Genomic DNA, 15,781 nt, shown 5'->3' with positions numbered 1-15,781 from the left:
ATGAGAACTGACTGTCCTCTTGTAAGTATCATAACTTGTCAATGCAGCACCATGATTTATTTTGTGTTAGTTGTCTAGGCTACTAAGCAGGCCAAGTTAATCATATTAATGCAGCAACATGATTTATTTTGTGTTACCGGTAGCCTACAGACTAAAGTAAAAAGAAAGTGCGCTGGGTATTCATTTGATTTTACTACTGAACGGCTCTCGCAATGCCAGAGATCCCACTAAGAGGATTCAACAAATATTTAAATTAGTACATTGCCTAATTACAGCTCTCTTTATTAACTCTTTATTTTCTCTTAATGCATACAACAAAATGAATACTTTGCAAATTGTTGCAACAGAAATGCAATTTGAGGTATGTTTGCACTGCGACTGGCCCATCTTAGTACATCTATCCGAGTGTTCTAAAGTGAACATAACTAATGTGTGCATGTCTCCCCCTAGTGGACAGCTGGAAAGTATTGGAAAAAGGAACACTGGAAGCCAGGACTACAGTGTGGTGACTGGTACTCAGGAAGACAGCAAATTCCATATTAATCACCTCTGTCAGGTGCTAGTTCTTTATCATGTAATAGTGGTTGTTTAAGATCCCCACAAAATGTGTTTGTGCAGAATCCTGCAAATAATCTGGCACCATTACATACTGTAAAACATCCATGTCTAAATACCAACTAAAATGCTCAGGGTTTAGCTAAGGTTGATTGGTAAATTGCCAAATCTCCTTAAGATGATCGCTGAAAGGACCACCTAAAAAGCATCTTAGCATATATTCAATGCTAATCAGGCTGTCTTTATTACAGGCTGTATTGTATACCAAAAACATGTATCGTTTTTAGTAAACTGCTATATTATTTTGAACATGTAAATAATAACTCAAGTTTATGTCTTTTTGGCATTTGAATATTTGATGAGGACTTAAACAAATACATCTTGATCCTTACTTTCTCTGCCCCTGCCCCGGAGAGAGAGGAACTGTTGCTCTCGGCGCTGCAGTTCGATTTCCTGTTCCTGTCTCTGTTGCTCAAGCTTGCGTTCTTTCTCCAAAAGCTCTTGCTGTTGTTTCATGGCAAGCAGCTCCTGTTGTAACTTAGGAATGGAAAAAAAAACAAACATGTTAGTGGAATAGGTGTGCTGCCTTCAAACTGAAGCTGCAGTCAGTGAACCATATTGTTCAATGTAGCATCATGCATACCAGCATTCATTGTTAGGGATACTGCACGCATTGATCAGTGCATTTCAGATTTCAAATACGTTGTCACATTCCACTGTCTGTCACCAGTCTGACTACATTCTGTCTTCAGGGACCCTCTGCCATACCTAAAGCTGTGTGACAAAGTGGTATTTGACTTCTCAGTGTCTTTGAATTGCTTGAACACCCATTATGATGCCTTTTCAACCTTGGGTCTTATTTTCTGCAGAGCTGATTATTTGACATATCATGTAGAAAGCTCTTTAGCACAACTGCCTCATGATGCTCGTTCTGCCAAATACAGTACTTTCTAATAAGGCGGCTGCACCCTGTATAACACCAAAAAACGGTCATCTGTGTGTACTTAACCTTAGACCTATCTTTAAACCCATGTCTTGTTTATTTGTCTTCCTTAATTTATTTTTTAGGTTTAAAGCATTCCAAAGAAACCAAAGTACTGAAAGAGAAGCCACACATTTCAAATAACTACAGATATGAATTGGTGTTGGTGTGTAGCTATTTCTTTCATGTACATTTGGTTTGTATTTTGACTTTAGGATGCTATACCACGCTGTTAGGTCTCAAGGATCACATACAGTGTAAGTGAGTGCAATAAAAAATAACTGTCCCAAGAGGGAAGCATAACCGCAAGCTCCACTGAACTGCATAAGCTTTACATTTTTAACTTCATTAGTACCATCTGTGGTGGTTATGGCTGGACCAATGTCCAGTAGAAACTGAACAGAAACCTTTTATGGCTCAGAGGTAGAGCAACTGACTTTCTGAAAGCAGCTTAACAAGTGGTTTTCCACAACAAATGGAATACACAAAATTGTTAAATTCGAGTAATTTTAAATTTGAAGTGCTTGCATGAAATGTGCTTTTAAAAATGTTTATAATAATAATAATAATAATAATAATAATAATAATAATAATAATAATAATAATAATAATAATAATAATATTACTTTATGTTCGAATCCAAGGTTTACATTAATTTAGAAAGTCGAAATCTGTTTGTGGTCAACCTGAGGTTGCCGTGCTAATGTCCCTGTTGCAATGTAGAAATTCCACTTTTTGGAGTTCCAAAGCTATACACTTGACAGATCATGTAGTGGAATCCAGATTCTAGCATGAAACTGTAAATTTCTTATTGAAGTTCTTAGTATAAATTGTGTTGTGCTTATGATTGTAATCAACATATTCCATTATTGTGAATCTGGGTACTGTTATGAATTTGTAGTTCTGGAACCGAGGTGCTAGATTCAGCGGTGTGGTGCTTTAAGCCATTAATAAATGCAGTTCTCTAAACATGTAGAAGGACCAGATTACATGTTGTAAAGATGTTTGCAGTACGACAGGGGAACCAGAATGACAACTTTAAGCCCAACACTGCCAGATTTTGGCTTTCTGAATTTGGTAAAAGGTCACATTTCAACTTGGGATCCTAGAATATATGCATCTGATTATAGTTTTAGTACTCTTTAATTGTGAACAAGCACATCCATCATTGGGAAATACAGAAAAAATGAATCAGAGAATCAGGCACTACCCACCACAAAAGCTGTACAGGACAAATCTTTTAAATAGATACTCTGATTCAACATAGTTTAGGGAAATTTCATACAGTTGCCTGTGGCGTTTCAATCTGTCACATAGCAAAACCACATTGTAAATCACTTGTCTTTAAATTGCAGAGCAGATATTGTTTCCCATTAAAAGTAAGTGCCAGAGCACACATCCAGCATGACTAAAGGAGTTTTTTGGGGGTTTCATTGTTTGTTTAATCTGCTTTCAGATTGTGCTGCACCCAGCTCTCACCTTGATGTGCTCCTGAAGTTGGGCTTGATGCTGCCTCATCAGGTTTTCGTGCTGTTTTTGGAACTCGGTGATCAGGAGCTGTTTTTGAATCTGTTGTTGTTTTTGGATCAGGAGTAATTCATGCTGTAACTGCTTCTCCTGCAGCGTGGTATCCACCACTGGCATCATCATCCTGAGGTCTGTGCGAAGGTCCAGTGGTGTGACAGACTCCAGGCCACTAGGAATTTCCTGCTTTATTTCCACTGCGGAAAAGAGCCAAGACATGGGTGTGAGAGGTACAGCACAACACAATTAATTTTAGGTGGAGGTACATGTAACATTTGGTTAATGCACCACCCTTTTACCTACAGATTACAATATCATAAAATAATATATTGGGAACATATCCAGTTTGACATCACACTGTGTTTATGAACTAATGTGATGCTACTAAAAGGCAATAATTTCCAACAGTAGATATCATATCTCAGAGAAAGGCTATTACTATAATGGTATGATTAAAAAAAAAAAAAAAAAGTACTTCCAATGAATAACACATGTACAATTTCTAATACACTTTTCTTCACAATGTCTGTAGCTGTGAAGACACACAACAGCTTTGTGAAACGTAAAATCAGTTTTCAGGACAGTAGTCCCATTTTCCTATAGCCTTTGTGTGACTAAAGTACAGTAATGTGAAATAATGAAACCATCTTTATCTTTGTTTTGTTTTTCTTGAAGTAACCTACTCAAATCATTCGCCTGTTGTGTTGACCAGATCTCACTGTAAATGTCTCCAAACACCAGACGCGATGCGACAAGCGAATGTGTCGTACGACATAGCACACCACAATAAATAAATAAATAGATAAATAAATAAATAAATAGATAGATAAATAAATAAAACATGTATTTTTTATATGAGACATTCACTCTGGCGGTGATGCTACAGGCGACACTGAAGCGACACAGAAGCAACATAGAAACGATGCAAGAAAAATAGGATTGGTGTCTAATTTAGCGATTTTGTCGCGTGGCAGCTGGGAAACTGACCAATAAGGAACAGCTTCCCTTCAGTAAGCAATGGCGGAAGAAAAGATCATTCTTGCAGTATCAAAATACCCGGAGCTGTACAATAAAGGACACAAAAATTCCAAAGACAAGTGATGAGGGAAAACATCTGGGAGTCCATTTCCAGGGAACTGGATATGGCTTCTGTGTATGATTTGCTTGCCTTTACTGAAATAAATATTGAGAAGCTATTATGTATTCTATATTTCTATCAGCTGTATGTGATTTTTTTTTTCAGCTAACGATAGAATCAGAGGAGAGTCGCCTATAATATTGTGCACGCCTCTCAATCAGTAAAAACTAAAATACATTGTGAGTTTTTTTTTAATAGTATTTAATCGTAAAGCTGATAATTTTCTTGCTTTTGTTATTTATCACCTCTGGATGGTTTACATTGATCTACATGTGATTAAATACATAACCTTTACAGCAAAAACATAAATACATAAAATATGTATATATATATATATATATATATATATATATATATATATATATATATATATATATATATATATATATATATATATATATATATATATATAGATGCTCAACAATAGCAATATTTTGATATGATATCGATATCGATAATAATTTCCATATTGCGACATCGTGGGATTAAATAACACAAATCATGTACGCTCGCAGAGACATGCTTTGTACTGCTAAAACTGATAAAAATACAAACGCAGTATAATCAACTTTATTTTACATTGATACAACAAACCCTATACATACCAATCACTGTCAGTCTCGTAGGCAAACACCACACACTAAAGTATTATTTAACTATTTTATTCCATTGATTGGTGTTTAGGTATAAAACGCTATTTGCATGCAACATAAGCACCATTGGCCATCCTTTTTGCATTATTTTTAGATATGTGCATTCATCAGTGGTTCATTATTTACAATATTATTAATGTCTTTTTAAAATGTGAACTTTTGGTATTATAAATGAGATGCACTTTTAAAACATCAAAACACATCTCAAAATAATGCAAAATTCGGCATGACTTAATAGTTTAAAAGGTGAGTCATGAGTCAGCATACACAGCAGCTGAAGATTTAATTACTTCCGGATTGGCTAGGATGAAGAGCAATTAAATGAACTGGAAGTCTCCCCAGCTTTGTCACTTAAAATAATGTATTTTTACATTATTTTACAGAAAAATACAAAGATACTTCTGCACATTATCCACCACTCTCAGACACAGACCTTGAAAAATTACTGCAATCCGAGACGTCGTCGTATTTATTTTTATTCCTCCCATCTGTTCTGCTCAAACAGTGTGTCTGCACTGTCAGTGACAGAGAAAGGAAAGAACTCGGTGCCGTCTCAACTCCGCCCCCTGGTGTACCTTTTCAATGGCAATGTCCACAATATCAAAAACACAGATGTGCTTTCTTTTGCATGTTCCAATAAAATGAATTTACTCAGCCTAACTTAGTGTGTAGTTCAAGGTTATAAATTGGACTACTTTGCTGGCGTAAGAATACTTAATAATTTTTTTTTTTTTTTAAAAACTAAAAAAAAAACCTAATAATTTGTTGCCCTTTTTTTTTTCTTCAAATCCACTGTTTGTCCTGGATTATAAATGCAATAAGGCCCTTCAGGGCGTCCACATACATTGAATATACTGTCTTTTCGGGGTTGGAGGCACAGCGCCGCGAGGCGTCTGTATATTCGAGGTATAGAGACTCCCTGAAGGGCCTTATTGCATACATATATTATCTTAATTAAACCATAGATATGCATGTGTGCATGTTTAAGTATTTAGGCAAAACTCTGTTATTATTTGTAATATAATATTGAAAAACCTGAACCTAATTTGAACTCATTTGGTCTTATACAGACTCACCACTAGTGCTGGCTGTTGTGTTGTTTTGATGTGTATTAATAATGTTTGTTAATATATTTTTATAGGGGGTTGGGTGAAATTTGCCATGACATCGCTACTGATGTGAAAGGTAGTGTCACAGCGAAAATACAATTTTATCGCCGGACAAATCGCATTTCGTCCAGTGTGTGGAGACCTTTAGTGCTCACAAATAAACCAAACTATAGATAAGGTTTAACAAAACCCTTGCAGGAGCCTAGTTAATGGAATCCAGACAGAAAATATGCTTTCTTTTGTTATATTCTCTTCCCACCTATCTAAAATCTTTGCTCAACTGATTGTATAAGAATACAGCACATGTTTTTTTTTTACATGTTTTGGATTCAATTAGGTTGATCATGAGCTTGAGTCATTCTTGACAGGCCCTGTAAATAGAAAGGAAATGCATCACAGAATATAACCAAAAGAGCTAAAAATTCAGCTTTTAATGAAAGGAACAGCAAAGCGACAACCAGCCAGCTTGAGAAACACAACCTGTGAAACATCATTAGAGACGAGCAAAAGTAAAGACATGTTTAAATGCTGATGATCATGGGAAACAAACAGAATTTGAGAAAGCAAATGCAGTACTAACATATCTTCACATGGTAAACACTTGGAAGGGCTAAAAGATGGTTTAATAGCCTTACCATGAAACTATGTACAGTATGCACAAGTATATCCCATAAATAACATTAGGTAACATAGACCATGTAAATCAGTCAGGACATAACCTGCCATCCTGCAAATACCATATTTCATTCAACAGCTATTCACCAACTTGTTGTTAGAGATACATTGTAGTGAATCACAGCTCTTTTGCTTTTATTTAAAGAGAAACCATGAATTTGCAAGAAATCAGCCTTAAATTTCAGTAACTGCGCTTGATTATAAATAATAGCTGTGTGCTTACAAAGAAAATGGCAGACAAGAGCCTGGTCTTTTCATGCAATTTATTCAACAGCAATCCACATTCCATTTGTCGAGACTAAATATAGCACAGTTTACACAAGACATCAATAGCGCTTGCTGGGAGTGCAGCAAAGGTATGAATATTTCATCACACAGAGAGATGGCAATCAGCAAACTGACATTTCTTCTTTGCCAACAGAGTGTGGCCTTCGGGATGAGTCACAGCTACCTGGACAATCTCTTGTCTTGCACTACCTTCTATTTAAAAAAAAAATAAAATTTTGAAGGTGACAAAGCTTTATTACTTACATCTGCTATGAAATAATAATAATGTAACATTGCTTTTTATAACACTGTGCTATTAACGGAAAATGGAACTTTTGAATGAGATAAATTCATAGCCTCTGATCCTCTCCACAAATAAAATAAAATAAAATAAAGGCTTTGGATTAATGGCTCCAATCCCAGTTAACATAATCTTTCAAGCTTTAAGGTGTCCAACAGAACATGGCTTTCTCAGTCTATCTGCTGAAAGTATGGCCCAAAGGACCTCGATCGAGAAGGTGATCAATGTGAGTTTGGCAAAAGATTTTCCCTCCAGTTCACCCACATTTTAAATCTGAGATATAATGTCACACCAAAAAAAAAGCATTGTGATCACTATATTTGCCCTGTAATGCTTGATGGGTGCAGTCTCCGCCAGTATGCTCTTAGCTCACTGTTTGCATGTTTGCTGTGTTCAAAAAAATCTACACAAATCTACAATTGTGATTACTGACAGCAATGCACGACAACACAGCACCCGTCCTGACGGCTCTGCAAATAATTCATGGTTTTGTTCTCATTAAATACAGTAGTTACTAGTGATTAAAAAGGTTTAAACATTAGTTAGAAAATAAAATCAAAAGGTCCTCAGCAAGTATCCCCTGAACAGAAATAACAAGGAGTACATTTCAAACAGTATGTTGTGATGTTTCTGTCCAATATAACTTAAATGCTGACCCGATTGCACCTAATTCAATATCCTAAATTAGAAACAAGTTCTAGAAAGATGAGTGTCCTATACATTGCTATGTCTGGGCGTCATGGTGTTATTTTACATTTTATACTTTAATTACAATTGACAAACAAAATGCTATACATTAGCAGAAAAGGGTACCACTTATTTAGCCTAATAATAAAACTATTATGTCATACACTCTGATAACCAGTCCTCATTATTTTTTTCTATATTAAAAAATAAATAAATACATCTCATTAAAACCTTCAGAAATAATATCAGTATCTGACTGTTGCCACTTGAGGCAAGATGGCTTTGTGGTGATGTCAGAGCAGGAAGAGAATCTACACACAGGATCATGAGGTAAATGAATAGCAATTGTTTACTTTCAGTATCTGTTCTTACTTGTCTCTCTCCTCCTCTGGACAACTGAAACCCTGTTCAGCCAAAGCTGCTTGTTTTAATATTGTGGCTGAGAGATTAACTAGATATCACTTACGCAGTTTATCCAATGACCACATTCGACACAGGGTTTTCTCACATATGCGTTGGTCAACAGCCAGTTTGTCAATAATCACTCTCTGTTGACCACGTATTCCCACGATTGTATCTGGATTGGGCATTTTAACCCCATCCAGGCTGTAAACAATAATATCAATAAAATGGTGTGTTTTCAAATACACAAAACAGTACATTTAAATGTACTATATGCACCTCCCCCCATAAAATAATTAATAATTAAGCCCTACAAACCTTAGTTTCCTTTACTTTCTTTACTGATCCAGTACCTGGCTGAACTTACAAATGAGGAAATTGTGTAGCTGCATAATCTGAGCTCTGAAGGATGATGCTGGGGCATAAACGTGACTCGCATACCACCTGTTTGTTGAAATCCTCCTGGCACAAGTGAGCAACAGCACAGATTGCTGTAGGTCTATTCCCAAAAATAAACCAGTATGAAAGGCCACTGCCGGCCTCAGTGCCAGTACTGCCTGAAACTGGTTATTATAAAGGTTATGCTGGCCTTCCTTACAGACTGGGGTCACTCTGGCATGTCTACAAAGACACATTCACAAAAAAAAAAAAAAAAAAAAAAAAACACCTTTCCTATCGATTGTACAATCTCCTTAATTGTTATTTCAAATACAGCTTCAAACCACGTATGTTTCTGACAGCAGGTTGCTAATAAACTGATCAAATAAAGGTTAACTGCTACACACTTGGTTACACAGTTCTTCAACTTAACACAACATCTGTAATTATGCTTCCAGTAATGACTATAAATAGAAACACACAGCTGAGTGGAGCAATAAAAGCCGTGACCTTCTGTCACCATGGAAACCACGTTGACGTAATCATGTTAGAAATGTAAGGATGCATGCCAGCCCTTTTTCAAATCAATAGCACACTCTTAAGATAGACCGGAGTTTAAACTGCATTTCCTTCTTTTTTTTTTTTTTTTTTTTTTTTTTTAATACTATGATCTAATTTCTATTTAAAAATTCATGGGATGCACACTGTTGAGCACATTTATATTGTCCAGTGTCTGCTCATCAAAAACAAACCCCCAGGTGCAGAGTCTGATTCCCTGTAACAGAAGATCTGTGTAGAGAAAACACAAACCTTTACGTGAATAAGGCACATATCTAAATGAACAAGACTGTATTTTTGATTAATTTAAACAGCAGTCATTCAAAACAAAGCCAGTATTTCAAAGTATTCATAAGTATGGAAGTGCCATCAACCCGCTACCTTTTATTTTAAACAGGAAAACAAAAAAAGTACTCTGAATTGAAAGTCGATTGGATTGCATTTTATTTTTATTTTTTAGTATAAACTTAAAAACTGAATATGGTATTTTAGCTTTAAATACCTAATAATGATAAATGTTTTTTAATTGATGAAGATTCTCAAAGAGTTCATGACAAATACTCAAATTTCCTCTAACATGAAATAATTGTACGCTGAAGCTAGAAGCCCCTACGGTAATGATTATTTACTATCACAAGGAAATGCCACACATTAATTAGCAAATTAGCAAACAAGTATCAAATCAGAATATATCCAGAGTTAACAGTGATGCTATTCCACAAAATGAGATTATTCTTTAATGCCTTGTCTAACCTATTGTAAATCATATCACTACCAACTGCACATTGCAAACTAACCCCAACTAACTGGCATACACTGTTTGTCATAAAAGGCCTGTCAAGGCAACAATATCCCAAGAAACTGGCTCACAGCCTGTCAACTAGAGAGAAAACATTCTCTAACTTACTGTACATATTCTCTATTACATCTTACAGTAAGTTTATACCTACCCCTGTCAACCTTACAGCAAAAGTAAGATTCAGAAGCTCATTGCCTTCCCATTGTCATTTCACCTCCCTAGACTACAGTTACTTGTCTCCAGAAGGTTGACATATTAGGAAATCATTTTTCAATAATGTGCTTGCCATTGGGAAAATATAAATAAATAACTATACGTAAATGTATTGCTTACAAATGTAACTTGATACCCAGCTCCAAAATAAGACACCCTCTGTTTATCTTCAATATTACTTCTGGCAGGGATTAATAAGGGCACAGATGTATCCGCTCACTAATTTAGTACCTCTTGATGCAGTGGGATGGGTATTGCTTATACTTTGATTTGCTAGTCAGTTATCCCCCAGGGGGCGAAGAAAAAAACTTCAGAAGAATTTCAGTTGACTACAATCAGTTTAAAATAGCAATAAGTGGCCTAAAATAATAACATAAAAACTGAAACTAATATTTATTTTCTGCCAGTCATTCAGACTGATATTCACTACATAGACAAGAAACAAACAAAAAATGAAACACATGGTGATATCACCTTGTACAATGAGATAACTGGAGGCACACATGCACTGGCACCTGCAAATACCACCATGCAGATGGATCCTGTATACGATTCACTTTTGTAATAAATTACTACTGTACAGCCAAGTGCCTTTCCATTAACCTAAACATGTGTTAAATATAGAAGCATTATAGTATACACTGAAGTTGCAACAAAATAATTAAAACAAATCCCTAATTATAACTGTTTATTTTTTTTGTTTGTTTTTTCTGCATACATTTAAAAAGAAAATATATCTAGGTTAACTAATGTAAGGGTATATGTTAATACACAGTTTTAAATGCCAATAAATAAACAAAGAAATTGCATACACAGTACTAAAATGTGACCAATAAACATATTTTTTTGTGCTAGAATCATTTTTAGTAGGTAGCATAACTTGTAGCTTCATCAAGTTATATATGAAGATAATACTTTTATATTCTAACCAAGCAGAAACCAAAACTAATGGAAAATAAGGCCACCATCTGAAACCCTTAAGAACCAATGCAAAGGAAAGTTCACCAAGTTTAATCTCGGCTGAAATGGCGTTTTAAAAAAAAAAAAAAAAAAAAAAAAAAAAAAAAATCTTATCTAAAACTGTCCTGCAGTAGTATTTATATAAACAGTCCTGTTGCTGTTGCACCTGTATATTTTTAAGATATCTTGACATTTCAATTGTGAAATCAGTACTGCCATTTTGCAATTAAGCCATATATTTATCTTGAATCTTTCTCCTGGTAGTGATTATTCAAGCGAGAAAATGAGCAAAAACCTCCCTGTGTAAAATTATACAAATCCTGTCTGAAGCCAGCATAAGCTTTCCATCTTCCCTGTGTGTTTTCTTCTTAAGCACTCAGCTATTAATCCAGTGGACAGACTTTAAAAAAAAAAGAAAACATGCAGATAGGAATCAATCTCCTGTATGAACTTTAAAACTTCAAACGTCAATCTAACTTTATATATATGTAAGCATGACATCCACAACACATTATTATTATTATTATTATTTATTATTATTATTATTATTATTATTATTATTATTATTATTATCATTACTCATAGTAGTAGTAGTAGTCATAGTAGTAGTATTACATTGTAAATGTTTATAATAGGATGTGCTACATTATTGTTTATATCATCGTTTGTTGTTTCGGTCCAGTTTGCTAGACACATCTAACAGAATAAATTCAGTTGAGTTTTCACTAATTTTGTAAATCATACGACACACAGAAAATAATAAATTACTACTATCGTCATCAGCATCGTCATAGTTTCTAAATGATATAATAAAAGGACAATATTTGATGCAGTTTTCAATCTCTAAATCTTTCCTTATTTATGTTTTTCTTTTCACCCACCTGCACCTACTTTTAAAACAATTCATAAGACCACTAAATACTGTTAACATTGTTGTCTTACAGGTAAGATATTTCTAAGTGCAACATGCTCACATATGCAAGGCTAAACATAGTTACTATGCAAAACCCCATTTACCAATATAAACTACTGTGCAAGCTGGTTTTGCTATTCGTAGCTTATGCAAAAACAGAAATCATATGCTGCAATCATATAAGACAGGCTTCTGAAAATGCTACTGGAAAAATGAACCAACTAAAATAATCCCCAACAGTTATTAGGTATAACGTGTATAATCGGTAAGGGTTGTTGTGTACTTTAAGTTTTGAGTGGACTCATGTAACATTAACCATTGCCAAACTACCTTTATTGGGGCCACTGAGCAATATTTGTTCCAGATCTAAATGTTGTTGCTGGTAATGCTGCAAATGTTAATTATAATGGTAACCCAATGCTGTCTTTTAAAGGGGAACCCAAACATCTCTACCTAACTTTATGCCAAACTACTCTTTTATACATCTAATAACAGAACTGCTAAGTAGTTTTCAAATTTACGATTAAGAAATGATTCATTTTGAGGTTAAAAGTGCATTTTTCACACTCTGTATTTCTGTGACCAATCGGCTCGATGATGTCATAGAGTGAACTGATTTTCGTACTTCTGACTGTTACTATTGGTTTCACGGTGTAGAGGATGTGAGAGACAGCTAATTAAATTGATCAATATGTCCTGTCGATGTGTTGCATGTGATTGTAGCAACACAAACGAAGACAGATTTAAACTGCACAAGTGACCAAAGGTTGCCCGGGTTTGGACTGCATTTGTCCAGAAAACGAGTGCCTTCTGGAGGAAGCCGACAGAATGGTCGCACTTATGCTCGGCCCATTTTGAGTTGCAGTGCTACGAAACAGCAGCGATTGCTTGGTCCTGTGGTATCCAGCCTCGACTGAGAGTCGATGCGTATCCTACAATTAGACCAAATAAGGAATCAATGGTAGCAAAATCAATACCATCTCATCATAAATGTGGGAGCCTCTTGACAAAACACTGCAGGCTTAGTGGGTCTGATTTCGATACCAGTGAAGGCTTGTCTGCCGGTATGCCTGCTTATGTCACCGTTAGATCTACTGGCGTCAGCTGCCGTTTCTTTGACCCACGAAGAGGAAGACAGTATGAATCTGGACCCCAGTTTTTCCACAGTATTCACTTTGACCCCCAAATTAAAGAAACGGTTACCAGATGGAAGATCAGCATTTTGAAAGAGTGAAATCACAGCTTCTCGCCAACGCATTTTAAACAATATTCGCCATCTTTTCTGCCACCGATTTCACTCGGTGACGTCACAAGTCAGATTTTCCTTGTTGGAAAGAGACCTACTGTAATGCTGTTTGTAACCCAGAAAGGAGTCATACAAAATCCAATATTTATATTTTTATATCAAATCAGAATATGAAGAACATGTTTTAGTGTTTTTTATAGAACAATGTGTTTGGGTTCCTGTGGCAGGGTGATTGCCTTGCACAATGGTAAATTAGTGTTGGTGTGATTTGTATGTGGGAATGGGTTTATTGTGTGTCATTTTGGAGTTGATTTGTGTAATTGAATTATTGTTTACAGACGGGCGCTCGATTTAGACTTGCTGCCTGCTAAGCTCGGTTGAGGGGAATGGCAGCAAGTGATTGGCTGTGCTGGTCCTCAATCGGCAGGTTTGTTTGTTGTACTGTGTTTTATTTTGCACTTTTGTACAGTTTTATGTATTAGTCCTCTGTGTGTTACCATCGCTGGCAACGTCACATGTCCAACTTTATTTACTTTCACTTTTTGTTTGTGAATAAAACCTGTGCGCCTGTGCCGGCGTTTTCAACTTCACCCCAGTTGTCTCTCTGTATGTTTGAACAGCGGCTACCCACACATGTGACACGAGTAAGACCCTGTCACAGTTCCCCTTTAAAGCTTCACCCATCCAATCATGCTTGACTCTGAGCTCTACTTTACAGTAGATTTATAAATGACAAGCCAGTGCTTGTTTTTAGTGCTAAAGGGAGTTAAAAGCTCGGCGGACTCCCAAGCTTACAAAGTACAATATATTTTAATAAGGAAACTCTTCAATAAAATGTAAAATATATATCAAGAAAAATATATATAACCATGGTAACAAGAATCATAGTCTACTCTCCATAACTTATTCATACATACATTTAAAAGAAGTGATGTTAGTGGAAGGTTATTTAAAATTTAATCAGAGAAATAGCCAGATACTTTTAACTTTCTGTACCGCTTCCCTCATTTAAGTGTTCCTAGTTATTTTAGGCACCGTGTCTAAAGCAGGAAACATGTTTTTATTTTTAACCCTCAGACATGTCAGCAGAGCAAACCCAAGCTCCTGGTTTACAGGCTCTCTGCTCACATAAAGCAAGTTCCAGAATTCTTCAGGCTTAAGATACCATATAGCACTGTCTCGTATCAAGTGGCATTATTCATGGCACAGGCCACTATGGAGATATTAAAACCATCACCTTAGAATATGTATGTGCACGCTTCGAAAAAACTAACAACAAAAAATCAATCTAGCTAGCTAGCTAGCTAGCTAGCTAGATAGATAGATAGATAGATAGATAGATAAACTATCTATATCTATATATGTAAGCAATTAGATCCGTCACAGAGGGCATTACCAGGGACTATACAACTGTTTGGGTAATGGGGCGCGAGACGAAGTCGAGGCAATTTTACAACCAAATGGTAGTATAATGCCTGGTAATGCCCAATGTGGAAGGTCTTATTGCTCATTATACTGCAATGTTACAGCAGAATTAACTATAATTTTTAAATGAATTTATTTAGGTTTTCCTTTTTTTTTCTTTTTTTATGTATCCTTCCACATAAAGCACTCTAAAATGAATGTTCTATAAATATAGTCCTCCTTTTATTTGAATAAACAAAGAACAAAATATTGTCAAAAAGATGTATTATTATTATTATTATTATTATTATTATTTATTATTATTATTATTATTATTATTACTACTATTATTATTAGTGCGCAGTTATTAAAAAATGCTTCTGTGAAAATAAACGGAGGACAAAGATCGGAATAAAAGATTGTGCAATAATAATAATAATAATAATAATAATAATAATAATAATAATAATTAATCTTTTCCTTGGTAACTGATTTGAATATTTCCAGATATCGAGCAGTTATTAAAAATGCCCCTGGGGAAAGTTGCCTTGTAATTGGACAGCAGAAGCAGTGTGACCTTCGGAAGAGCTCGATGAAGATGGCGAATGAATGGATTTGTTTTTGCGATGTGGTTACAAAGATTCTAAGGACACATATCAGGGATTATACCCCCCTAGCTCAACCGTATTTAGAATGCACGGAATCTTTCAATTTAAGTATATGTATCAGTGATTGGAAATCCTGGCCTGTGATTGGTTAAAACCTCATCGTAGGAAGAAAAATAGATTTAACTATTGCCCTCACATCCCTACACCACTGGTCAATAGTATCCACCTGTCATGTGATTGGTTCACATCACTGTCAGTCCCACCTCTTTTCAAAGGAACACCTTTCTCCCCTGCACTCCTCGCAAGAGAAAATGGCTGAACACCGATTCTGTGAGTTAACACAACATTAATTACAAAACATGCTACAAAAGAAAGATGCTCCAAACACTAAAATGGTGACTAAAACATC

The 15,781-nt window shown here is 35.5% G+C and overlaps 1 protein-coding gene across 5 annotated transcripts in view; it reads right to left on the bottom strand.

Annotated features, from left to right (window-relative positions):
- The window catches only part of LOC121315072 (histone deacetylase 9-like), a 215,985-nt gene that overhangs the window by 100,640 nt on the left and 99,564 nt on the right, over nucleotides 1-15,781 (bottom strand). For 4 of the 5 annotated variants that reach the window (XM_041248968.1, XM_041248970.1, XM_041248967.1 and 1 more), the window contains 2 exons: nucleotides 3,017-3,258; nucleotides 948-1,092 (listed from right to left, as the gene is read on the bottom strand). In XM_041248968.1, the coding sequence (XP_041104902.1) occupies nucleotides 948-1,092; nucleotides 3,017-3,258 (387 nt within the window). Of the gene's footprint in view, nucleotides 1-947; nucleotides 1,093-3,016; nucleotides 3,281-15,781 lie in introns of those variants that run through there. The other variant, XM_041248972.1, reaches the window with a different exon arrangement.

Source organism: Polyodon spathula, chromosome 4 (genome assembly GCF_017654505.1).
Source record: "Polyodon spathula isolate WHYD16114869_AA chromosome 4, ASM1765450v1, whole genome shotgun sequence".
In the NCBI taxonomy this organism is placed as follows: Eukaryota; Metazoa; Chordata; class Actinopteri; order Acipenseriformes; family Polyodontidae; genus Polyodon; species Polyodon spathula.
This window is presented reverse-complemented; position numbering and strand designations above follow the sequence as displayed.